General features: G+C 45.4%; 1 protein-coding gene across 5 annotated transcripts in view; it reads right to left on the bottom strand.

Annotated features, from left to right (window-relative positions):
• Nucleotides 1–9309, bottom strand: part of LOC115349332 (ceramide synthase 4-like) — a 46820-nt gene extending 37511 nt beyond the window's left edge. The window contains exons 1-2 of one of the 5 annotated variants that reach the window (XM_030033440.2): nucleotides 9179–9309; nucleotides 5722–5776 (exon numbers count right to left, since the gene is read on the bottom strand). In XM_030033440.2, coding sequence (XP_029889300.1) covers nucleotides 5722–5741 — 20 coding nt within the window. In that variant the 5' untranslated portion in view covers nucleotides 5742–5776; nucleotides 9179–9309. Of the gene's footprint in view, nucleotides 1–1945; nucleotides 2038–5721; nucleotides 5777–8618; nucleotides 8821–9178 lie in introns of those variants that run through there. The other 4 variants (XM_030033441.2, XM_030033444.2, XM_030033443.2 and 1 more) reach the window with 4 other exon arrangements.
• Nucleotides 9310–20159: the final 10850 nt, after the last annotated feature.

Raw genomic sequence — 20159 nt, forward strand, 5'->3', positions numbered from 1 at the left:
CTTCCAGGGCAGGGTGAGGTAACATAAACCTTGTTGTCCTGACACTTGGGAACAATCAGTATTCTACTACTGAACACAAACTCTACAAAAAAAAAAAATTTCAACAAAAACCACTGGAGAGCACATGCTGATTGTTTTGGTGAGGCACAAGAACACCATGTTCTACCATCACTGCATAAAAAAACTACAGACCATACTACATCTTAGTATGAACATCAGACATGACTAGTGTCCAAGTAAGGCAGCTGAGGCATCTAAAGTACCAGCAAATACATAAAGACATGTATTCCCAGATCTACGTGTGTTTCTTGAGAAAGTACAAATGTAAAATGCAAGAAGACGGCACCTATAAAATCCAAATGAGCTACTCAGCAATTTCTTTGGATTTTTTTCCTTCATTCTTTCTTCTAATGCCTGCTATTTCCTCCAGTCTCTACAGAAATAGTAGTCACTGGCTGACATCACTTGATAGAACTGAGGAAGAAAATTAAGTTAGTGGCCTCAGGCCACAGTGAGCTAAGAATTCAGGTTGGGAGATCACACAAAGAAATCACAAGGGAGCTTACTTCCACCTGAACTGCTCATCTCTCCTTTCTCTGAATTCATCAGTACCAAACAAAGCAAGAGTCAGGCAGTCTTAGTGAGACCTTCTCCTTCAAAGTGAGTCAAAACACAGTAAAAACTGCCAAAAAGCCCTCTAAGCAGATATGCTATTTATCCCCAAAGGCTGTACCAACAAGCAGACTGTACACCAATAGAAGCATTTTCACAGATTTTGGAAGGAGAAAAGGACAAGAAGGAATCATGCACTGTGAGAATACACACTGAATAAGGCTCAAAACTTTAAGCATGAGCAGCAATAACTTTGTGAGATCCTCAAAACTCTTCCAAAGGCAAATTCTGGCCTTATAACCCAGGTCCTGTGCATGGAGGTTGAGGTGGTGGAGAAACAGAAAATACTTGCCTAGAGTTTTCAATACGGTACGTACTCCAGACATCTTTCCTACTGCCAACTGAAATTTTTCAACTGATTATCTCTGCCTCTGTTACTCAACAATCACATATCAGGCCTCAAAAAGGGCTTCAAAAAGTTTAATTCTAACTTAAAAACTGGGAAAAATAAAGAGCAGGTAGTAGGTTCAAGTTTCCAAGCCATACTCAAGTCACATTAAAATATTGCACAGCTCTCAATAAAGCCTCTTTCCCAGAAGCTCATGGGACAGTGCAACGCTTGTCCAATGCATTACCTGATTCTTCAGTCCTTTCAAAGCATAAATATTCCTAAATAGGCGTACGGTTCTGGTCTGATGGCCCTCTCCTAATCTGTCCTCTAAGAAACACCCTTGGCAAGTCTTTCTGTTCCCTTCCAGGAGAGCTCTTCCTCTTCTGCCCTGCCACCTCTGGCCACATGCTTAACTCTACAGTTTGTAGCAGCCCTCAGAAGCTCTTCATCCCTAGTTTCATCTAGAGTTCTTCCGACTTCCCTGCAGTCCAAAGCTTCACCATTGCTCCTTATTTGTACAGTCAACCCCTTCCAGTGAGTCAAGCACTTGGTTATCCTGCTCTCTCCCACAAATGGGCCATTTCCCCAAAGACATGTTTTCTAGTTCATCACACCAGCAGCTGTGAGCATTCAGCTAAGCAAAGCACTGAACTCCTGAACTGCTAATCTTAGGTCAAAATGAGAGAATCAGTTGTGATAAGTAAGGAAGACAAAGGGACAGATGTGCATGACTTCTCTGCCACAGACCTAGCAAAGATAAAACGTCAAAGTGGAATTGGATCATCTTGAACGCCAACGCAGATTGGGAAAGTGCTTATCTATCAGTTGGGATGAATTTGTATGAAGTTGAGGGAGGTATCCGTATTACAACCTAGTACACCTACAAGATGCAGAGCATGACTTTTTACACAATGCTTGTTCTCCCTCGTGCAGGAAACATACAGGCTTTAATTAGTTTGTGTGAGCTGGCTTTGAATTTCAGTATCAACAGTTCCATCAGCTTCCCAGGTATTTGTTCCAACAAACTCTCCAGGCTGTTCCAAAGATTAGAGAAAAAAAAAAAGAAATTTAATTAGTCTAAAATTAAGATTTTTTAAAACAACACTCTTATACTAGTACATGTTTTCATTATTTTTCATTTTGAAACACAAAACTTAAATCCTTATCTGAGAATAACATCTACATTCCCAACATTACCGCAAAAGCAAAATACATTAAAAACACTGAGAAAGAAATGGCAACCGGCAGAAAGATTTTCCTTTCTCCAGATTAAAACAATTGTGAATCACTTTTCACAATCATCACTGCTTAATGAGTAATGCAATCTACCATATGATGGTTATTTAAAAAAAATTTGAATATGAATTATTCGTGATTAGCACAGATAACTTAAAAGCCCTGTAATATGGATAACTTATAAAGCAGAATGTAAAACTCAAGTTCTTTCAACAGGCACTATCCTTTTTGCTGGAATAGTATCTAACATCAAGAGAACCTCTCTCCAACTGAGCTTTACCTATGATGTAAACAAATCATTATAAGACAGTATATTAACTGTCATGATACTGAAGGCTGCAACCACACCATGTTATTTATCCAGCAATTTTGACGTTACAGGATGGTTTCTGAATTTCATGTACAATGGGACCATTTTAATAAGCGATCCTGCCAAATGCAGATAAAACGTTTATTTCAGATTGCTTAGCCTAGGTTGTCTTCTCTTATTAACATGGTCACTCCTTAAGCTGCAGATTCCATCTCCTGCTCTGCTAATGAGGAGTCCCTGCGTTATGCTGCAGGCATGAAGGGACTGTGACAGGTAATTCAAACACCACATTTATTCCACACTGAGACAATCTCTCTACAATACATATATTAATTTATCTTCACTGCAGCCAGTTGTTCTGCCCTGCCTGAGCTGAGACAATCACGCCTACACCAGCTGCAGAGGGGGAATACGCCAGCCCTGAGCAGCACAGGCCAGAGTGACAGCCACAGCCATTTGGATCCTCCTGCACAAAGTCAGCACCTCTGGCTCTCGCAGCACAGCCCTGATTCATGCTGGCTGAGCTCAGGGTTTATTTTTAAAATGCAGATACTAAGGGTCACTTTCTCCTTACTTCAATTCACCACAAGTGACTTTACAAGAAAAATCGCATAGAAATTATTATTTTGGGAATTCTGCCTTCATGCTTTTACTTCAGCATCATCTCTAAACAGAAAAATTCCTCTGATCTTTTCTTTGAAAACATTAAAGACAAACTCTGACATAACAACTTTCAAGTCCTCCAGAAGGAAGCCATCTTTCATATATGTATGAAGAAAGACAGATGGACAATAAGGAAGAAGTTGCCCCAAAAGCTCTGATAGTACCCCAGGGCTCAAAATAACACTGCTTATTACAAAAAAATAACCTGAACACAGCCTGTAGTTTACCTCTTTCAAGTTGTTTTTTTTTGCCTTATCTATTTTGATTCAAAGTCTTGGCACTTGTTGGGTTGGAAGGCATAGGCCATACCTGTTTCTGTGGCCATCTGTGCAACAACCTCACAAAGCAAAATATTTGAAGAATTTCTTGATTTTTGGAACTGACTTTTAAAACAAAGAAACCAGTTGTTATCACAACCAATTTTGGTAAAAGCTGAATCAATCTTGAAGGTAATGGAATTACTGCACTTGGTCGTCTTTGAGCATATTCACTATTTTTTCAAATGAAAGCTACCCTTGAATTAATTAGAATTAAAGCATATTTGAAAAAGGAGTGGGGAACATGCACTAGATACTTGACACTGCTGTGTAATTATGGACAAACATGCTGAGGTGTACTTCTCAGTAAACATGAATATACCACAAAAATTATCCCTAACAGAACAAACAGCCTTCAGTGGATTTTCAAAACTGGGAAAACAACATTTGATTTCTCTTTACTTAAGAAGAACCTGCCGTGAAATGCCAGTGGAATTAAATATTAAACCTTCAATACAGATATACTAAAGCTTAATACATGCATACGATAGAGACCCACAATAAAATTAAAGCCTTTATTTAAAAGAGGAGGTCAGTCAAGGACATGGAATGAAGACTTGCAATATATTTCAGCAATCTGTAGAAAACAGCCTACAGCTAGAAGGTCAGTGTGAGAGACCAGAACCACCGCTGAGTCACATCATGACTGCATAGCAAGACCAAGGAGAGTAGCTCTGTCTCATTCCTTTGATGGCAAGGATGCAACTGGTGGAGAGCAACATTTGTGCACCTAAGCCCTTTATGGTAGCTTTGCACCAGACATCAGTCTGGGCTGGATAATGGCTCCTGGAACTGATCTACCCAATATAACAAGACAAGAACCTGCATTGTGTATGCTAGGGCTTTATAACCTGCTGGGCAAGGATGCAGTGCCCCAGCTCTTGGCAGAGTTTCCTATACATCTCTTTAACAGATGTACTCCAGGTCTAAAGACTCTGTTAGCTGGAGCTTTTACAACACAACCTGCAGTGTGTTGCACTGCAATGAAAATGGTGGTATAAATTCTAAACCTGTGACATACTCCATTGAAGGGTTCAATTACTCTATTAATATTAACTAAAATAAGGATAATTAATTTTACTAGTAGGAAATCATTACACAATTTTGGCTTTCTAAAGAGTAATCTATTTTTAAGCAAGTTCTGGTATTACATTAAGGGAAAGGGGAAGCCAAGATTCTTTAGGTGAAAGCATGGGTTTTCTCCTACAGGGAAGAAATCTGGAACAGCCATTAGAAATACAAGTAGGAGATAAAACACAGAGCACAATAAGCAATCCTGACCCTGGAAATCTTACTACACTTCTGTTCTTATCAACAGGCTCTAAATTCACAGCTAAAGTAGAATCGATTCAAAACTGTACTCCCTACTTTACACTGGATTTTAGTGTGTACTTGTTATGGCATAGCAATGTTTGGATGCATCCAAAGAGTTCAAATTTAAAAAAATGTGATTTTCCAGATAGTGCTGTGAGATACTGACTCAATTTTCAGCATTTCAGAGAACAAGTACATGTTAGTTACAGCCCACAGTACAGAAAATCAAGACAGACTGTTTGTTTTGACTTGTGGATGTTAGTCCTTTGAGATTCTATAATCTCATTTCTTCTAAGTTTGCTTTCACCGAACAAAGCCAAAGACTGGAGCACAGGCGACCACAGCGAGGGAAGAAACAGATGCGTTTCCTTTAAGATTATATCAATGGGTGGAGAGATCCACCACAATCCTTAAAATGAAACTGCTGCTCTTTCCAGCGTGAAAAGATTCCCCTGCTGAGACAGGTTCCTTGTAACTTAGAGCCAGTGTAAACCAACACTGCCATCAAAGACTAGACCCTGGCCTCCACCCGTTCCTGACCAGCACTCCCAGTTTACCACCACTACCTCCCTGTACTCAATACAAGAATTTATGAGGCTTCGCAGAGAACCAGGCTGAGAAGATTTGGGTTAAAACTTAAACTTTTTTCTTTTTATTTGGGGTTGATTTTACCCTACGCTGGTTCCTCAGTGCAATTCACCACCTGGCTTCAAAATCATTTGTGCAGGCTCAATGCAAGGTACAAGAGAAAAGCACAAGTGGCTTGGGGCAGGCCAAGGTGTTACTTTTCTCTACAGAAATGCAGCTCAAGCTGATCAAGCTGTACTGTTGCAGAAAACGCCTCCATTGAGCTCCAAATGTCCAAATGCTACCCATACCTGGAAATATCTGGATTCATGTCATCAAGTCCTTACTGGCCTCTGCAAAAAGAACCTGAAAAAAAAAAACCCAAACACAAAATTAAGCCTGAATATATCATATACGCAGCCCAAAGCAATTTCTGAGTGTACACATGGGGAACTAACTTGCAGGGACCCTCAGCATCACATCACATAAGATACTATGTCTGTGTTTCTCCCATATTTCTCTTACAGGTGAGTAGCAAGCTTATAAAACTTTCCCCTGCTCATCTTAGACCTGAAAAAGTAGTGTACGATAACATTCTAGCTGCATTTTACTCTCTTGCAGAGAAATTGGCTATGAATTAAGGTCTGAAGATTCCTTGAGAGATCTTTCATTTAAAACAACTGCTTCCAAAGCCTTGATAAATCATCATAACCTGGATACATGGCAACCCAGCTGCTACAGAACAGATGTTAGATCACTTGATCTGCTGCAAGCAGTGGTCACAAACCAAACTCTTCTATAGTAGTTCTGTGTGCAGTGCCCTCCAGAAAGAGAAGTGTCCAATGGTTGTAACTACCTTGGAAGAAAATGAGGCAAAGCTCAGAAGTATGCCTAGATAGCTACAGCCTTACCACCTGCAGCTGTACTGACTAAACACTCATTTACCATAATCACTATTCGCAAGGAGAAAAAACTGGTTTGCAGTTTGATTTTTGTGTATCGAGCCCACATATGCTGCTTCCTAGAATCAGAGAATACTAAAATGCATGATCTACAGAGGCTTTCAGTTCCTTCCCTGGCCTGTGAAGTATTGTTCTCTGCCGTAAACATTTCAGAAAAGAAAAATTTGTCTCACTCTATGAACCCAAAAGCAGGTTTTTTCCCAAAAAGCTCTGCAGGGAAGAGCTTAGAATATTATAGAAGCTGGTGTTATAATACAGAATAAAAATTTAGAAAAACAGTATTAATTTTCCTCATATATATCTCAAAGGACAGAGAGCAGTCAGACTTCCTTGACACCTTTTAGTTTCTTGAGTTCTCTTGGGGACATGAATATAATCAAAGATCCTCATCAGCTCCCTTTCAGAAAAATTCTCAATTGCAGGAATGACTGATATAATTGTTTTTGCATTTACTGAACACTGCTAGGTCTATAAAAAATTGGCTGTTGTGATATTGACTCTTCGGAGCTCATGCTCTCCTTCAGACTGGACACCATTGAAGTTCTGCACTCAAAAGGATGTCAGGAAACTGTAAGTAGCCTTCAAAACTACAATAAAAATGCCTTCCATCAAGCTGGTGGCCTCATGAAGAGAAGAAAAGGAACTCCCTCAAGTGGACAAGTTTTAAAAAGAAGCTTGCTTTAGCTCTATTTCTGCCCAAAAAGTGCATACTAGAAAACTGAATTTTTAAGTCTGTGATGATGTCTGCACGAAAACACAACGTCAGAGCTTCAGAGTTCAGACAGGTCGGTGTCCCTACATAGGCTTGGGAGGTAAGAGCAGTAGCTTAGACATCCCCAAGCACCACCATTCATCTGTCTTTCTTGGTAGAATAGGGTCTCCCCAGACACTAAGAACATGGGAAAAGGGCACCAACTCAGAAGACACATTTTTATTTTGATTAGAGCTGAGATACAGCATTAGTTCCTCAAGCGCAGCCTGTAGAGTTGGCAGCAGGAATCTAATCTTTGCCACATGTGAACAGAAAAGCCGAGTCTCTCTGAATTACCTGTGTGGCAGACTGCAAAAGTAAATCCAGTTTCTGTGCATTTAGGTGGACTATAACAGAAGGACAATGTAATAATCATTTTTAATTGCAGGTATTTGCCTTCCTTCTTGCCTGGAAGCAGCTATCAAGTGGAGAAATCTCTACTCTCTGCTTTATCTCCTTAATAACTCTAACATGACATTGGAATTAGATTAAGAAAATTAATATTTTATATGAATTTCACCAGTTTGTAACAGCTAATAACCCAGAACAGGTATTCCTCACTCAGCAGCATTGATTCTAGATAAAAAGCACTTTTGGCTTAACATCAGATGCACTTTTCAATTTTGCCAGCTTCTTTGCTACTCTGAACACAAGCAACTCGCAAAGTCCTTATCTTCCAACATACAACCTTAGGTTAACAACATAAAAGCTTTTTCCTTTTATTTTATTTTTTAATTATTAAACAGAAATGATGAAAAAGCTCCCTTGCATTTTTAAGTCTCCTGACTCCTGGAAGTCTCCTGACTATCTTGATAAACTTGAGCTTGGCGATAAATCAATCACCAGCAGAGTCTCACATCTCACAACCAGTTGTCCCTGTTGGCCGAAGGAGAGATTGGCTCCTTTGGAGGACAAACATCACCACGTTTGTTCTCTCAAACACACCTTCCACCTGACTTTGGCAAAACTTAGCTCATAAAACTTCACATTACACTTGCAAAAGAAGGAATTGCCTTTAGATGCTGATAAATGATGTAGATAAATAAGCAAGCATTTTCAAATGTGACTAGCTACAATTCAGATGTCTGACTTCACATTAAGCACCATTATCTATCCTGGAAACACCTCATGCTCTGACACCTGACTTATCAGTCTTAGTCAACTGCCAGTGCTTCCTAAAACCTACCATCTGATCGGGCTTTGAACGATTCCAGAAGTGGAATTCACCATCAAGCATATGGTTTGGGTTTTCTGGCAACTTTAACCCAAGACGATTTTTTTTTTCCTTGCACTACTTGAATTTTGACCATTACACAAATCTTTTCAAAAAGAATCATAATCACAAACATATTCTTTCAGTCTCGTGGCCAGCTTTGCCATCCTTTTCTCTGGGAACAGTTTCCACTGCCAGCAAGAAAATCCTCCCTCGATTTCACAGTTTTTCATACAAAGGGTTAAGAGTGAAGTACTGAAGACTCAACTAAGAGCTACTTACAGGAGGACAGAATGGCTCCTCAAAAAGTACCACTACGATCGCCTTCTCTGACCTTCCTCACCGCAAAGACAGCTCGATATAACCCTTTAGTTCTGTATTGATTTCATACGATCTGGCTGCGCTGTACCAGCGGCGCGAAAACTCCCCCGAGAGCTGCGCGAAGGACTCTTCTCTCCTCCAGGTGGTCGCGGCCACCAAGAGCCCACCCGGCCTCTTCCCCGCCCCGCCGGGTGCCCCTCGGCAGGTGGGCGCCAGGTCCTCGCAGCTCTCCCCTCACAACACGTCTCCGCCGGGCCGGGACCGGCATGAGGAGCTGGCTCCCGAAAAGCCCCTTCCCACCGGGGTTTCTGCAGACCGAGGGGGAGCCCGTGCCCCTCGGCAGCGCTCACAGCCCTGGCGCCGCTACCCCCTCCCTCCTCAGTCACTGCCGCCTCCCCCGTTACCCTTTCGGGCAGCCCCCGCCCCGCCCGCGCCCCCGGACTCCCCCCCCCGACCCTCCCGGCACCGCCAGCTCGACGGGCTGCCGCCGTCACTTTACCCACCGCCTGCCGCCCTCTCACCTTCAGCTTCCCCCGCCGGGGCGGCGCCGACCCGGTCTCCCCGGAGACCCGCGCCGCGTCCGGCCCCTGCGCGCCCCGGGCGGAGCGAGGAGGCGGTGGCGGCCGCGGGGCGGGGCGGCGCCGGCCCGGGCGCAGCTCTGTTCCCCCCCTCCGGCGCCGGCCAGGCCGGGCCTTTCCTCGCTCAGCTCTGCCCGGGCCCCCCCGGCTTCAGGGCGGCCGCCGCGGGGAGGTCTCGGCGCGGGTGGGAGAGTCCTGAGCCGAGGGCCCTGCGGCCCCCCCGGGGCGGGGTCTCCCTCAGGCGGGAGGGCTTTGGTGGGCACCCGAAGCCAGGGGTCCATAAGCAGGGGCACCCAGGCCTGCTGGGGACGGGGCACAGAGGGGGCTTGGGAGAACAGGCAGGTGCTGGTGACCCCGGAGTGCTTCGCCCTGTCTGAGCCTTGCCAGGAGCAACCCACCCGGGAGGTGACGGGTGGTTACAGGGAAGGCCCGGGTGTGTTACCACATCATCAAAGGGAAACTTGGCCTGTTCATCTTCCCCCAGAGGGTAGGACCGTCTCCGGGAAGAGAAGGGCTGGACGGGACAACCATGCTAGGACATGTATGAGGTGACATAAATGACACGGCAGGCCTAATACAGGTGGAGTCCTGGCACAACAACGTCACCAAAGACCCCATGTTCTGTCACATGTCACGGCAACGTAATACTGCCATTTGCACGGTGCCATTTATAGCTGTCAGAGTGAAATGCTAATGAACTAGCCTAAGGGTTATTTTATATGCACCTTTCATGGCTGCAGATAAAAAGATAAGGTGAATCTTCTTCATGAGGCCCTTGCTCCTGTTGCAGTCTGATGGAAGAGACTGCCATCCTGCCACTGCCCTGCTGAACCAACTTCCGCTCCTCTTCTTGTCGTGCATGCTTCCCCCCTTTTCTTTTGCCTGAAACCTCTTCTTTTACCTTCATTACTATCCTAAAGCTCTTTATAACAAATCTGCTAATTTCATGCCCGAGCACCTGCTCTATCCCTTGTATAAAAATACATTTTAAATACACGTATGAATACATGCACACACAATTATGTTCTAAAATCCAAACTTCGTGCATAAAGCAGGACATATAGCAGCCTATAAACACCTGAGTGGGTGATGCTAGAATCCATTTCTGCAGTTACACATTTCATCTTTTGCCAACAATGAATGTGTTTAGTTTAACCCAGCGTTTTCTTTGCAAGTGGAGAAAAAAAAAAAAAGGCCCTTCAGCAAATTGCAGCTGCTCTTTATGTTGAAAACCAGTGGTTAAAGTACATATTATTTCAGTCAAAACAAGGAGAAAGCGCTAATACTGTGGACCACAGCTTTGGAATCACTGTGGTACAGCTGTGTAGATTTTAAGGCCAGAAAAAAAATCCTTAAGATGATCTATTCTGTCCTCCTGTGTTACATCGGCCAAAAAAAATTCCACCCCATCATTCTTGCTTTCAAGTCTTGGGAGTACAGATCATGTGTACTGTTATTGTTTGCCAGCGTGCTATAATGCATTCTTGGAGCACTTAAGAATGTTCTCTCTCATCTTACTAAAATGCTGTTCATCAGCTCTTCGTTTCCAGACTTTTCTAAAGCTGTAGTCAGCATGGTTATGATAAGCATGGTTATAAATACCTGTGCAGATAGAAATGTTAACAATTTTAAAACAAATACAGTGACTTGTTGTAGTTTTCTTGCTTACACATTTTAGTCTACGTGCTCCGTTCCAATCAAGCAATACACAGTCAAGCTTGTACCAGACAGATGGCTTGAAAACAGTTTCTGCTCCAGTAGCCAGGTTGCCAGGAACAGATTAGTATCTGGGCAAATGTGTCGGTGAAGATACTTGCATGAGGTAGTAGGGCCCTGGAGTTACAATCATGTCAGGAATCTCTGGCCATATCATAGTCCCTCAGGGGGACCCCAGTGCTCCTACGTGTAGCTAGTGGTCCTGTAGCTCATCATGTGGCATCACTGAAACCAACTTAAAACGGTGCTTGACCTGCAGCATCTGTATTTATAAAGCCAGCTTTTCTGGGTCTGATCCAAAGCCCACTGACGTCAATGAAAAACTCCCACTGACTTCCAAAGGATTGGGATTGGGCCTTCCGTGAGCAAAAATCTGCTCATTTCAGTGTATGCACAGGGTGAAACAAAAACATCTAAGAACACTGGAGCAAAGAAAGGGGCTGTGTTCAGGGCGTTATGTGTCTTTTTTTCTTGGGTTAGCTGTGACTCGGTTACAGAGGTGTAATATGAGTCCTGCCACTTGGGAGGAGCAGTCTCTGCATAATCCCCAGCACACAGACCCGCAGCATCGCCAAAGCACAGCACAAACCTACAAGGCTCCACACAGCAAAGCACCTCAGAACACAAAGCCTTGGTGAGGAGCCCTGAACTGGTGCACAGGGATATAACCCGTCCATGCCTCATCAGCTGTATAAATCATGGTGAATTTTGAACCATGATTGTGAGTGCTGAATGCTGCCCCTCACTCCCACTGTAGAGAGTGTTCCCTTGAAGCTGTAAAAGGTACCAGTCTTTTGGGTATATGTACCTCAAGTCATCTAAAGGGGTCTGAAACACAAAGATGGACACACAGTCTCTAAATATCAGGCTTCTTCAAGTTGTTTCATGAAATAATTAGGAACTGAGGTACTTAACAATCACTTATCATTTTAGAACACAGGCTGCTCAACCTCTGATGGGTTAGTATTTATATTACAATATATTTATGAATAAGAAAAACAGGTTTTTTAAAATGTAATCATTTATCCACCAGCTGCCCACTGTGAGTGGGATGATATTGTGTTGACATCTGAACAAGTCCTCGAGTTATAGTCTATGAAAGAGTCACCCTCTGAAATCCTGTTCGACAAGTCCAAATAAAGCTCTGACCGGGCCTGGTGCTCAGTTTGCCTGTGATGTCTCTGGTGCAGGGCTGAGTTACGATGTGCGCTCCTGGAGAACCTGAAGTGTGGCCTTTGCCAATGTGGACAGCACCCTCGTGTGGAAAACCAGGGTCCCTGCACACCCAGCCTGACTTCGTATAACCGAACTTTAAAGAGAAAGGAGTGCTGGTAAGCGTACAGCTGCTGGCTGTGCGCCAGGGTCGGTGATAGCGAGGGGAGTGCTCCTGCGTGAAGTGGCACACGGTGTTGGGCAGAGCTGTTGGGGACTGCAGCTTCACTAGTCCATCCTCCCACCAACAAATCTCACCTCGCTTATAGCGTGGAAAATAGTTGGATTCTGACATTCAAGTTCAAGTCACTCTGAGTCATGACACCTCATCCTACCATCTTCATGCACGTCTCAATCCTAAGGATCCCAAAGCCATTATAATTCAAGATGAGGATACAGCACATCCATGGGATTAGTTCGTCTACTCCTGAAATACATCCTGTTTATGAAGAAAGAAGGAGGTTGTCTTCAGTAGATATTGCAATTCCTCAGGTCTTAAGAGAGGATGCTGTGAGACAGTGTCTGACTGGAACTGCATAGATAGTTCAGGGAAGAGCATGCCATTATTTACACCTGAAATCTGACAAGATACTGTTGCTAACATGACTGTCCTTTTGAACCGGCCTTTCTGATTATCACTTTGCGTTTCTTTGTCAAAGCAGAGTGGAATTTGGAAGGAGTCGTCAGTAGCAGACAAACTCAAAAATCTACTTTCCTGTAGATTATGTTTAGGCATGTGGTTATGGTCAGGCAATGAGGGTGACAGTGGATAGATACTATGGCTAACACTTCATTTTTGCTTCTCAAGAGGAGGCCCAGCCATTATTAACTGCACCAAACCTCCCTTTCTTCTAGAAATGCTCTTGTTCTAAATTGGTGACATTACTCATGCCAACACTCCTAACCCTAACCGGCTAAGGAGTCTTAAAGTCTTTATGTCATCAGCTAGCTATGTCATGCAAAATAAATCCTCACATGTCTTCACAGAAAGCAGATAACTCTGTTCCAAGTGTGCTGGCCACCCCTTCTTTAGAGACTATGAATTCTAGCTCCACTTGGGCACCTCCACATCTGCCTGCTCGCTTCACCTGACTTGGCACAGTTTCAGCATTGGCCAGGGTCAATAGGGTAATGGGCATTTACATGATTGAGGCGTACCAGAAGGAGTCCGGCTCCATTTGCAGTTCGACAAAATATAATGCAATAATCTAATGCACTGCACATGTGAATGTCTCCTGTCCTGTTTCTCTGAAGGCCATCGGAGCCTGCACATTACAACAGCAAGAGCTTCGTTTTACTTACAGCAGCTTTACAAATGACAACACACAGGTCGTTCTGACAGTGCAGCAGTTGGTTTCACCAGCTACTGTCTTACACTGGAAGCACTGACATATGTAGCAGATGTTCTGGTTACATTGAAAAATCTTTAATTCAGCAACTTATACCTAGATCCTTGACTTATTTTTATATTCTCACAAAGTATAATAAGCAACATGAACACACCAAGAAAAACTCTTTCATACACCCTCCTAGGCATAATGCACTCAGAGTGCTTTGAGCAGGTCTCTGCCATCTTAGTTACCCTGAAATGCAGAATAGCTAGTGGGATGTAAAGAATGTCTTGATTAGGAAGAGATTATATACATTTGCAAACTTTCTAGGTCCCTTTCTCTCTCCATCCACCAATGGCTATCCTTGTAAAAGAGATTCCAATATTATTGATCACACTATTCCCTAGGAAGATAATGTGCAGCTCCCTGTTAACACCATTGTAGGGATATTTTTGTTAAGCTGTTTTCCTTTTTCCCACTTAGGTCATCCTCAACTGTTGGTGCTGTTCAGTTTCTTCACTTGTTTCAAGGATTTTTTATTCAGGGACATTGGGTCCCTCCCCCTTATCTGTCTCTCAGCAGCTATCTGCTGCCTGGACTCTGCCCAAAATCCTGCAGGTGACAGATGATGGCCCACTGATACAGCTCCACTTCCTCTCTTTCCCAGTGCCATCTCCACTCCAATCCTCTGACACAGGTGTCTGCCCTTATAGTCCCGTTTGGTTTCTAAACTCTAATGAGCGGCCTCAGACGCACCGTGCAGAGACAGCATGTCCCAGTGCTTACTGCAGTCCACTTACCCACTTCTGCTGCCAGCATCCACTGCACTGCCTCATTCACACATTTTTCTTGCTGTCTATCAGCCCAACTTGGTTGTCCTTGGGTATCCTTCCAACCTCGAGTATCCAGAGAAGGTGGCCTATTGCCTGGTGCCAAAGTTCAGTAGCTTGAGCCAAAGTTACGGCTTTGTGAATGTAATAGAAAAAAGAGAGATGCAGACACCATGAGCGCTCTTGGATGCCGTGCACCCCCCTCCCCCCAATCCCAGGCTCTGTGGGGAGCCACATGGGAGCAGCTTTGTTCCTATTTTAAGTACAGACCAAAGTAGCCAAGAGCCATTTTGTCTCCCCTGTGCAGCGTGGCAGGATTTGTGTTACAGACCTCAAAGGACTGCTACTGAGTGTGCTGCTCCAGGGGATTACAGACAGGAAAGGTGTCCCTGGATCTCTGTCCTTCTTGAAAGGACTTCTAAAGTATACGACCTGTGGCTAATATTAGACACTGCAACTTCAGCAAGCAATCCAATGCCCTTTCTGTACTTCTTGGCTCTGCCCACTCCTGCTGCGATCTCAGCCTGCTGCACCATTTCCAGGGTGAATGTCAGGACCCCAGGACTCACGTCACTGGGCACTTGGTCGCTTGTTGAGGTCCCTGCTCCTTCAGCCTCCTGCTCCGCACACCTTGAAGAGGGAATTGTCCTGAGAAAGCCCAGAAGAGTGTCAGAGCACCCCCCCGTCCCCTAGCACAGCCTGTGCAGCAAACCTCAGGGTGATATACTGAATAGGTGATTTTATTTTAAACAAAACTGATTTTATTCACTGGTTCTTTGATACTCACACACAAGTACTGTGATGGATGCGTGCAAGTGGTTCGGCCAGGGTCACTTGCAATAACACTGAGTATAGGCAACACATCTCTCAGTTCTTTATGGCCATGTGCTGTATTTTGCATACACCTTTCACACCCATGATGAGGCTCTTCCTCCAGAGAGCACTAGGGCTTTCACCAGGCTTTGCCATGGCCCAGGTGGGACCCTGCTGTCCTCCAGAGAGCCCCTGGACTTCTGCTGGGCTTTGCCAGGGCCTGGACAGTGCCCTGCTACCTCCCAGAGACCCTCGGGACTTCCACCAGGCTTTGCCGAAGCCCTGGCAGGGCCGTGCTGCCCTCCAGAGTACCCCAGGGCCTTTGCTGGGGATTGCCAGGGCTGTCAAAGAGTAGTCTGGGTAATTTATATAGTTTAGCATTAAGAGTATTTTATGTGGAAATGCTTCTGAATAGTTGTACAATATGAATTTGCAATCTGATTTTAGCTAAAATGTAGACTAAGTGAAGCCATATGTTGGTTAATGCCTAGGTCATAGTGGCACTGCTTAATTTAGGATGACCATTAATCAGTAGCTTCATTGTGTAGGCCTGGTTACTTTGTATAAACAATGCATGCTTTGCTAACAACTATACCCTTGAACAGGAACTAAAGACTAAAAAAGAGGAAACATCTTGCTCCAGAAGGTGCCAAAAGCCAGATGATTGCCAAAGAAGCATGAACTGGGGGAAAGGTAAAGTCGGCAGGGGGGGATCACGACCACTGACTCAATTCAAGACTGCAAAGACTTGCCCCCCACAGCTGCAAGGAGCATGCTTGCTAATTTACATCGCAAGTGACGCTGATTTAAATATAACTAACCAATAATAGATGAGATGGTGACTACTAAGCAATGAATGTAAATTTAGGTGGGTTTTTACTAATCATGTAGCAGGATAAATACGTTGTAGTTCTTTGGTGCGGTGTGCTAGCTTTGTGGAATCATCGCCTAGCACCCATCTTTGTGCAAACATGAAATAAGTAAGTATCTCAGCTCTGTGTGTAAGATCGGCTTATTGCACACCGGGTATCGAACCCTGCTTGTGGGACAACAAAAGGGTCATGCCACTGTCCAGAGTGTTCCAGGGCTTTTGCCAGGCTTTGCAGGGGCCCGTGCAGAGTTCTGCCACCCTCCAAGGGTAGGCTGCAGGACCTTCAGCAGGCTTTGCCATGGCCTGGGTGGGGCCCTGCTGCCTTCCAGAGAGTTCCAGGACCTGAATAGACTAGAATATTTCAGTTGGAAGGGACCTATAATGATCATGTAGTCCAGCTCCCTGACCACTTCAGGGCTGACCAAAGGTTAAAGCTTGTTATTAAGGGAATTGTCCAAATGCCTCTCAAACACTGACAGGCATGGGGCATCAACCACCTCTCAAGGAAGCCTGTTTCGGTGTTTGAACACCCTCTCAGTAAAGAAATGCTCCCTAATGTCAAGTCTGAACCTCCCCGGATGCAGCTTTCAACCATTCCCAGGTGTCCTACCACTGCATCCCGGGGAGAAGGGACCAGCACCTCCCTCTCCATGTCCCCTCCTCAGGAAGCCGCAGAGAGCAACGAGGTTGCCCCTCAGCTTTCTTTTCTCCAAATGAGACAAACACAGGGTGCTCAGCTGCTCCTCTGCGGACATGCCTTCCAGCCCTTCACCAGCTTTGTTGCCCTCCTCTGTATGCCTTCAAGTACCTTCACACCCTTTTTAAATTGTGGGGCCCAATTTACGGGATTGCATTCCCACACTGTATTCCCCCACAGTACAGGAATGCAGTTAGTACAGGTATAGCTAATTGTTTCAGGATGTGCAATGTCAGCATTCATTCGCCTTGCGTGGCCCTTTGCAGAAAGGAAAGCATGGTCTTAAAATGCACTGGCTACCAGTTAGTTTTCAAGTGCAACTCAAAGCATAGGGTTTAGTTCATAAATTCCATGTTGTTTGAAATCCTTGCTACTTAAAGACTGGGGGCACTCATAGCAAGGGAATTTGTATCTAGCCTTGCTCTGCCTGCTGATCTATCAGATCCACATTTGGACACATGCAAGGGCCTGTCTCATCACACTGAGCCTTCGTGAAAATTTTGAGATTCTTTAACTGGATAGACATACCTCAGGCTTCAGATTTTGAGCCCAACCCAAAGGACTGCATAACCTGTCTCTGGCCACTTGGCTGACTGCAGTATTGCACATCCCCGGGCTTCTCAAGCTGTTCCCCAGCAGTCTCCTTCTGGCCACTCCACTATAGGCCACTGTCTGTTCTCTGGGAACCATATTCTGGATCTGCTCTGGCATCTCCCATCAATGAGCATACAGAGATGCTCTCCCAGCACACTGTGCTCCTCTCACCTATTCTGGTCTCTCTGCATTGTCCTTTCCTCATCTCCATCCACTGGTTTTGACCTTCTGTCAGATCTCCACTGCTTGTAAAATTCCTGTGTCCTGGTTTCAGCTGGGATAGAGTTAATTTTCTTCCTAATAGCTGGTATAATGTTGTACTTTGGATTTAGTATGATAATAATGTTGATAACACACTGATGGTTTTAGTTGTTGCTAAGTAGTGTTTATACTAAGTCAAGGATATTTCAGCTTCTCATGCCCTGCCAGCAAGCAGGCTGGAGGGGCACAAGAAGTTGGGAGGGGACACAGCCAGGGCAGCTGACCCAAAGTGGCCAAAGGGATATTCCATACTATATGATGTCATGTCCAGTATATAAACTGGGGGGGGGTTGCCGGCAGGGGTGGATTGCTGCTTGGGGATTGGCTGAGCGTTGTTCAGTGGGTGGTGAGCAATTGCATTGTGCATCACTTGTCTTTCTTGGGTTATATTTCACTCTCTTTGTGTTATTTTCCTTTTCATAATAATAATAATTATTATTATTATTATTATTTCATATTTCATTTCGATTATTGAACTGTTCTTATCTCAACCAATGCGTTTTACTTGTTTTCAGTTCTCCTCCCCATCCCACTGGGGATGGGAGAGGAGGGAGTGAGTGGCTCTGTGATGCTTAGCTGCTTGCTGGGGTTAAACCACAACATTCCATTTCAAGGAAGTTAACAAGATGACCACGTCCTCCAGATCCTTGTTGCTGATGGGAACTCTGGTCTAGCAACCAATATAGAAAATGGCAGTGTCATCACAAAACATCCAGGCTTGCCCCAGGTGTAGGCAGGATGAGTTTCGTTTTTGTTCCTGATGCTTCTGCAGGGAAGCACAGCACAAAGAAAACCTGGTGAGGTTTACTTGGGTTCATCAAGCATTAACTACTGGGCTTTTGCTGCCTTCTGCAAACCTCTCGACTGTTAACACGCCAAACTTCCAAGCTCCCTGGGTTTCCAGAAGGCTTATTTTGGCCTGGACTAGAGTATCGGTGAACACCTGCACTGCTGAACACTTGTAAACCTGAGCGCATTCCTCATAGCTCTGTAACACTGTACCCTGTGGGAAGTGAAGCTCAGGGTGAGCTGTGCTGCACAGGTATGTGCTGAAAGGCAGCACGCTGGGAATATATATATGGGGCTGGTGGGGGAAAGGTCGAGTATCGACACTGGGAAACATGATGCCAGTTCAATATCTACAACAGGATCAGGGCAGCCTCAGTACTGAGAAGCAACACTCTTTGGAGACTGTGAAGCAACAGGCACCTTCACTCCTGTGGTGGGTTGACCCTGGCTGGACGCCAGGTGCCCACCAAAGCCACTGTACCACTCCCTCCCTCAACTGGACAGGGGAGAGAAGATAAAACAAAGGGCTCATGGGTTGAGATAAGGATAGGGAGACATCACCCAACCAATTACTGTCACGGGCAAAACAGACTCGACTTGGGGAAAATTAACTTAATTTATTGCAAATCAACCACAGTAGGGTAATAAGAAATAAAACGAAATCTCAAAACATGTTGTCTCCACCCCTTCCTTCTTCCCAGGCACAGCTTCACTCCTGGATTCTCTACCTACCCCCCTCCCCCAGCAGCACAGGGGGACAGGGAATAGGGGTTACGATCAGTTCATCACATGTTGTCTCTGCCACTTCACCCTCTTCAGGGGCAGGACTCATCACACTCTTCCCCTGCTCCAGCCTGGGGTCCCTCCCATGGGAGACAGTCCTCCACGAACTTCTCCAACGTGGGTCCTTCCCACGGGCTGCAGTTCTTCAGAAACTGCTCCAGCATGGGTCCCTTCCACAGTGTGCAGTCCTTCAGGAGCACACTGCTCCACCGTGGGTCACCCACGGGGTCACAAGTCCTGCCAGAAAACCTGCTCCGTGGGCTCCTCTCTCCACAGATTCGCAGGTCCTGCCAGGAGCCTACTCCAGCACGGGCTTCCCACGGGGTCACAGCCTCCTTCGGGCACCCACCTGCTCCGGCGTGGGGTCCTCCCTGGGCTGCAGGTGGAGATCTGCTCCACCGTGGACCTCCATGGGCTGCAGGGGGACAGCCTGCCTCACCATGGTCTTCCCCACGGGCTGCAGGGGAATCTCTGCTCCGGCGCCTGGAGCATGTCCTCCCCCTCCTTCTTCACTGACCTGGGGGTCTGCAGGGTTGTTTCTCTTACATGTTCTCACTCCTCTCTCCGGCTGCCGTTTCTGCGCCCGCTGCAACTTTTTTTTCCCTTCTTAAATATGTTATCACAGAGGCGCTACCACTGTCACTGATTGGCTCAGCCTTGGCCGGCGGTGGGTCCATCTTAGAGCCAGCTGGCATTGGCTCTGTTGGACATAGAGGAAGCTTCCAGCAGCTTCTCACAGAAGCCACCCCTGTAACACCCCCCCACTACCAAAACCTCGCCACACAAACCCAATACACTCCCGTAACCTGCTCTAGATGACATCCCACTTCTCACATCCTTGTTCCCCCTCTCCCCTCCAGCTTTCCACAGACTGTGGGAGTCGTCCTCTGAGGGTAAGACTGGAGAAAGTGCCCCTTGCTCAACCACAACCATTTCCTCCACTGAAACCACCCTGGGTTTCCACTCAAGGACATGTGGCAATGGCAGCAGTTCACTCCCGTTCTCCTCCCTGCATACCCCCTTGATG

The sequence above is a fragment of the Aquila chrysaetos genome, chromosome 12, assembly GCF_900496995.4.
Source record: "Aquila chrysaetos chrysaetos chromosome 12, bAquChr1.4, whole genome shotgun sequence".
In the NCBI taxonomy this organism is placed as follows: domain Eukaryota; kingdom Metazoa; phylum Chordata; class Aves; order Accipitriformes; family Accipitridae; genus Aquila; species Aquila chrysaetos.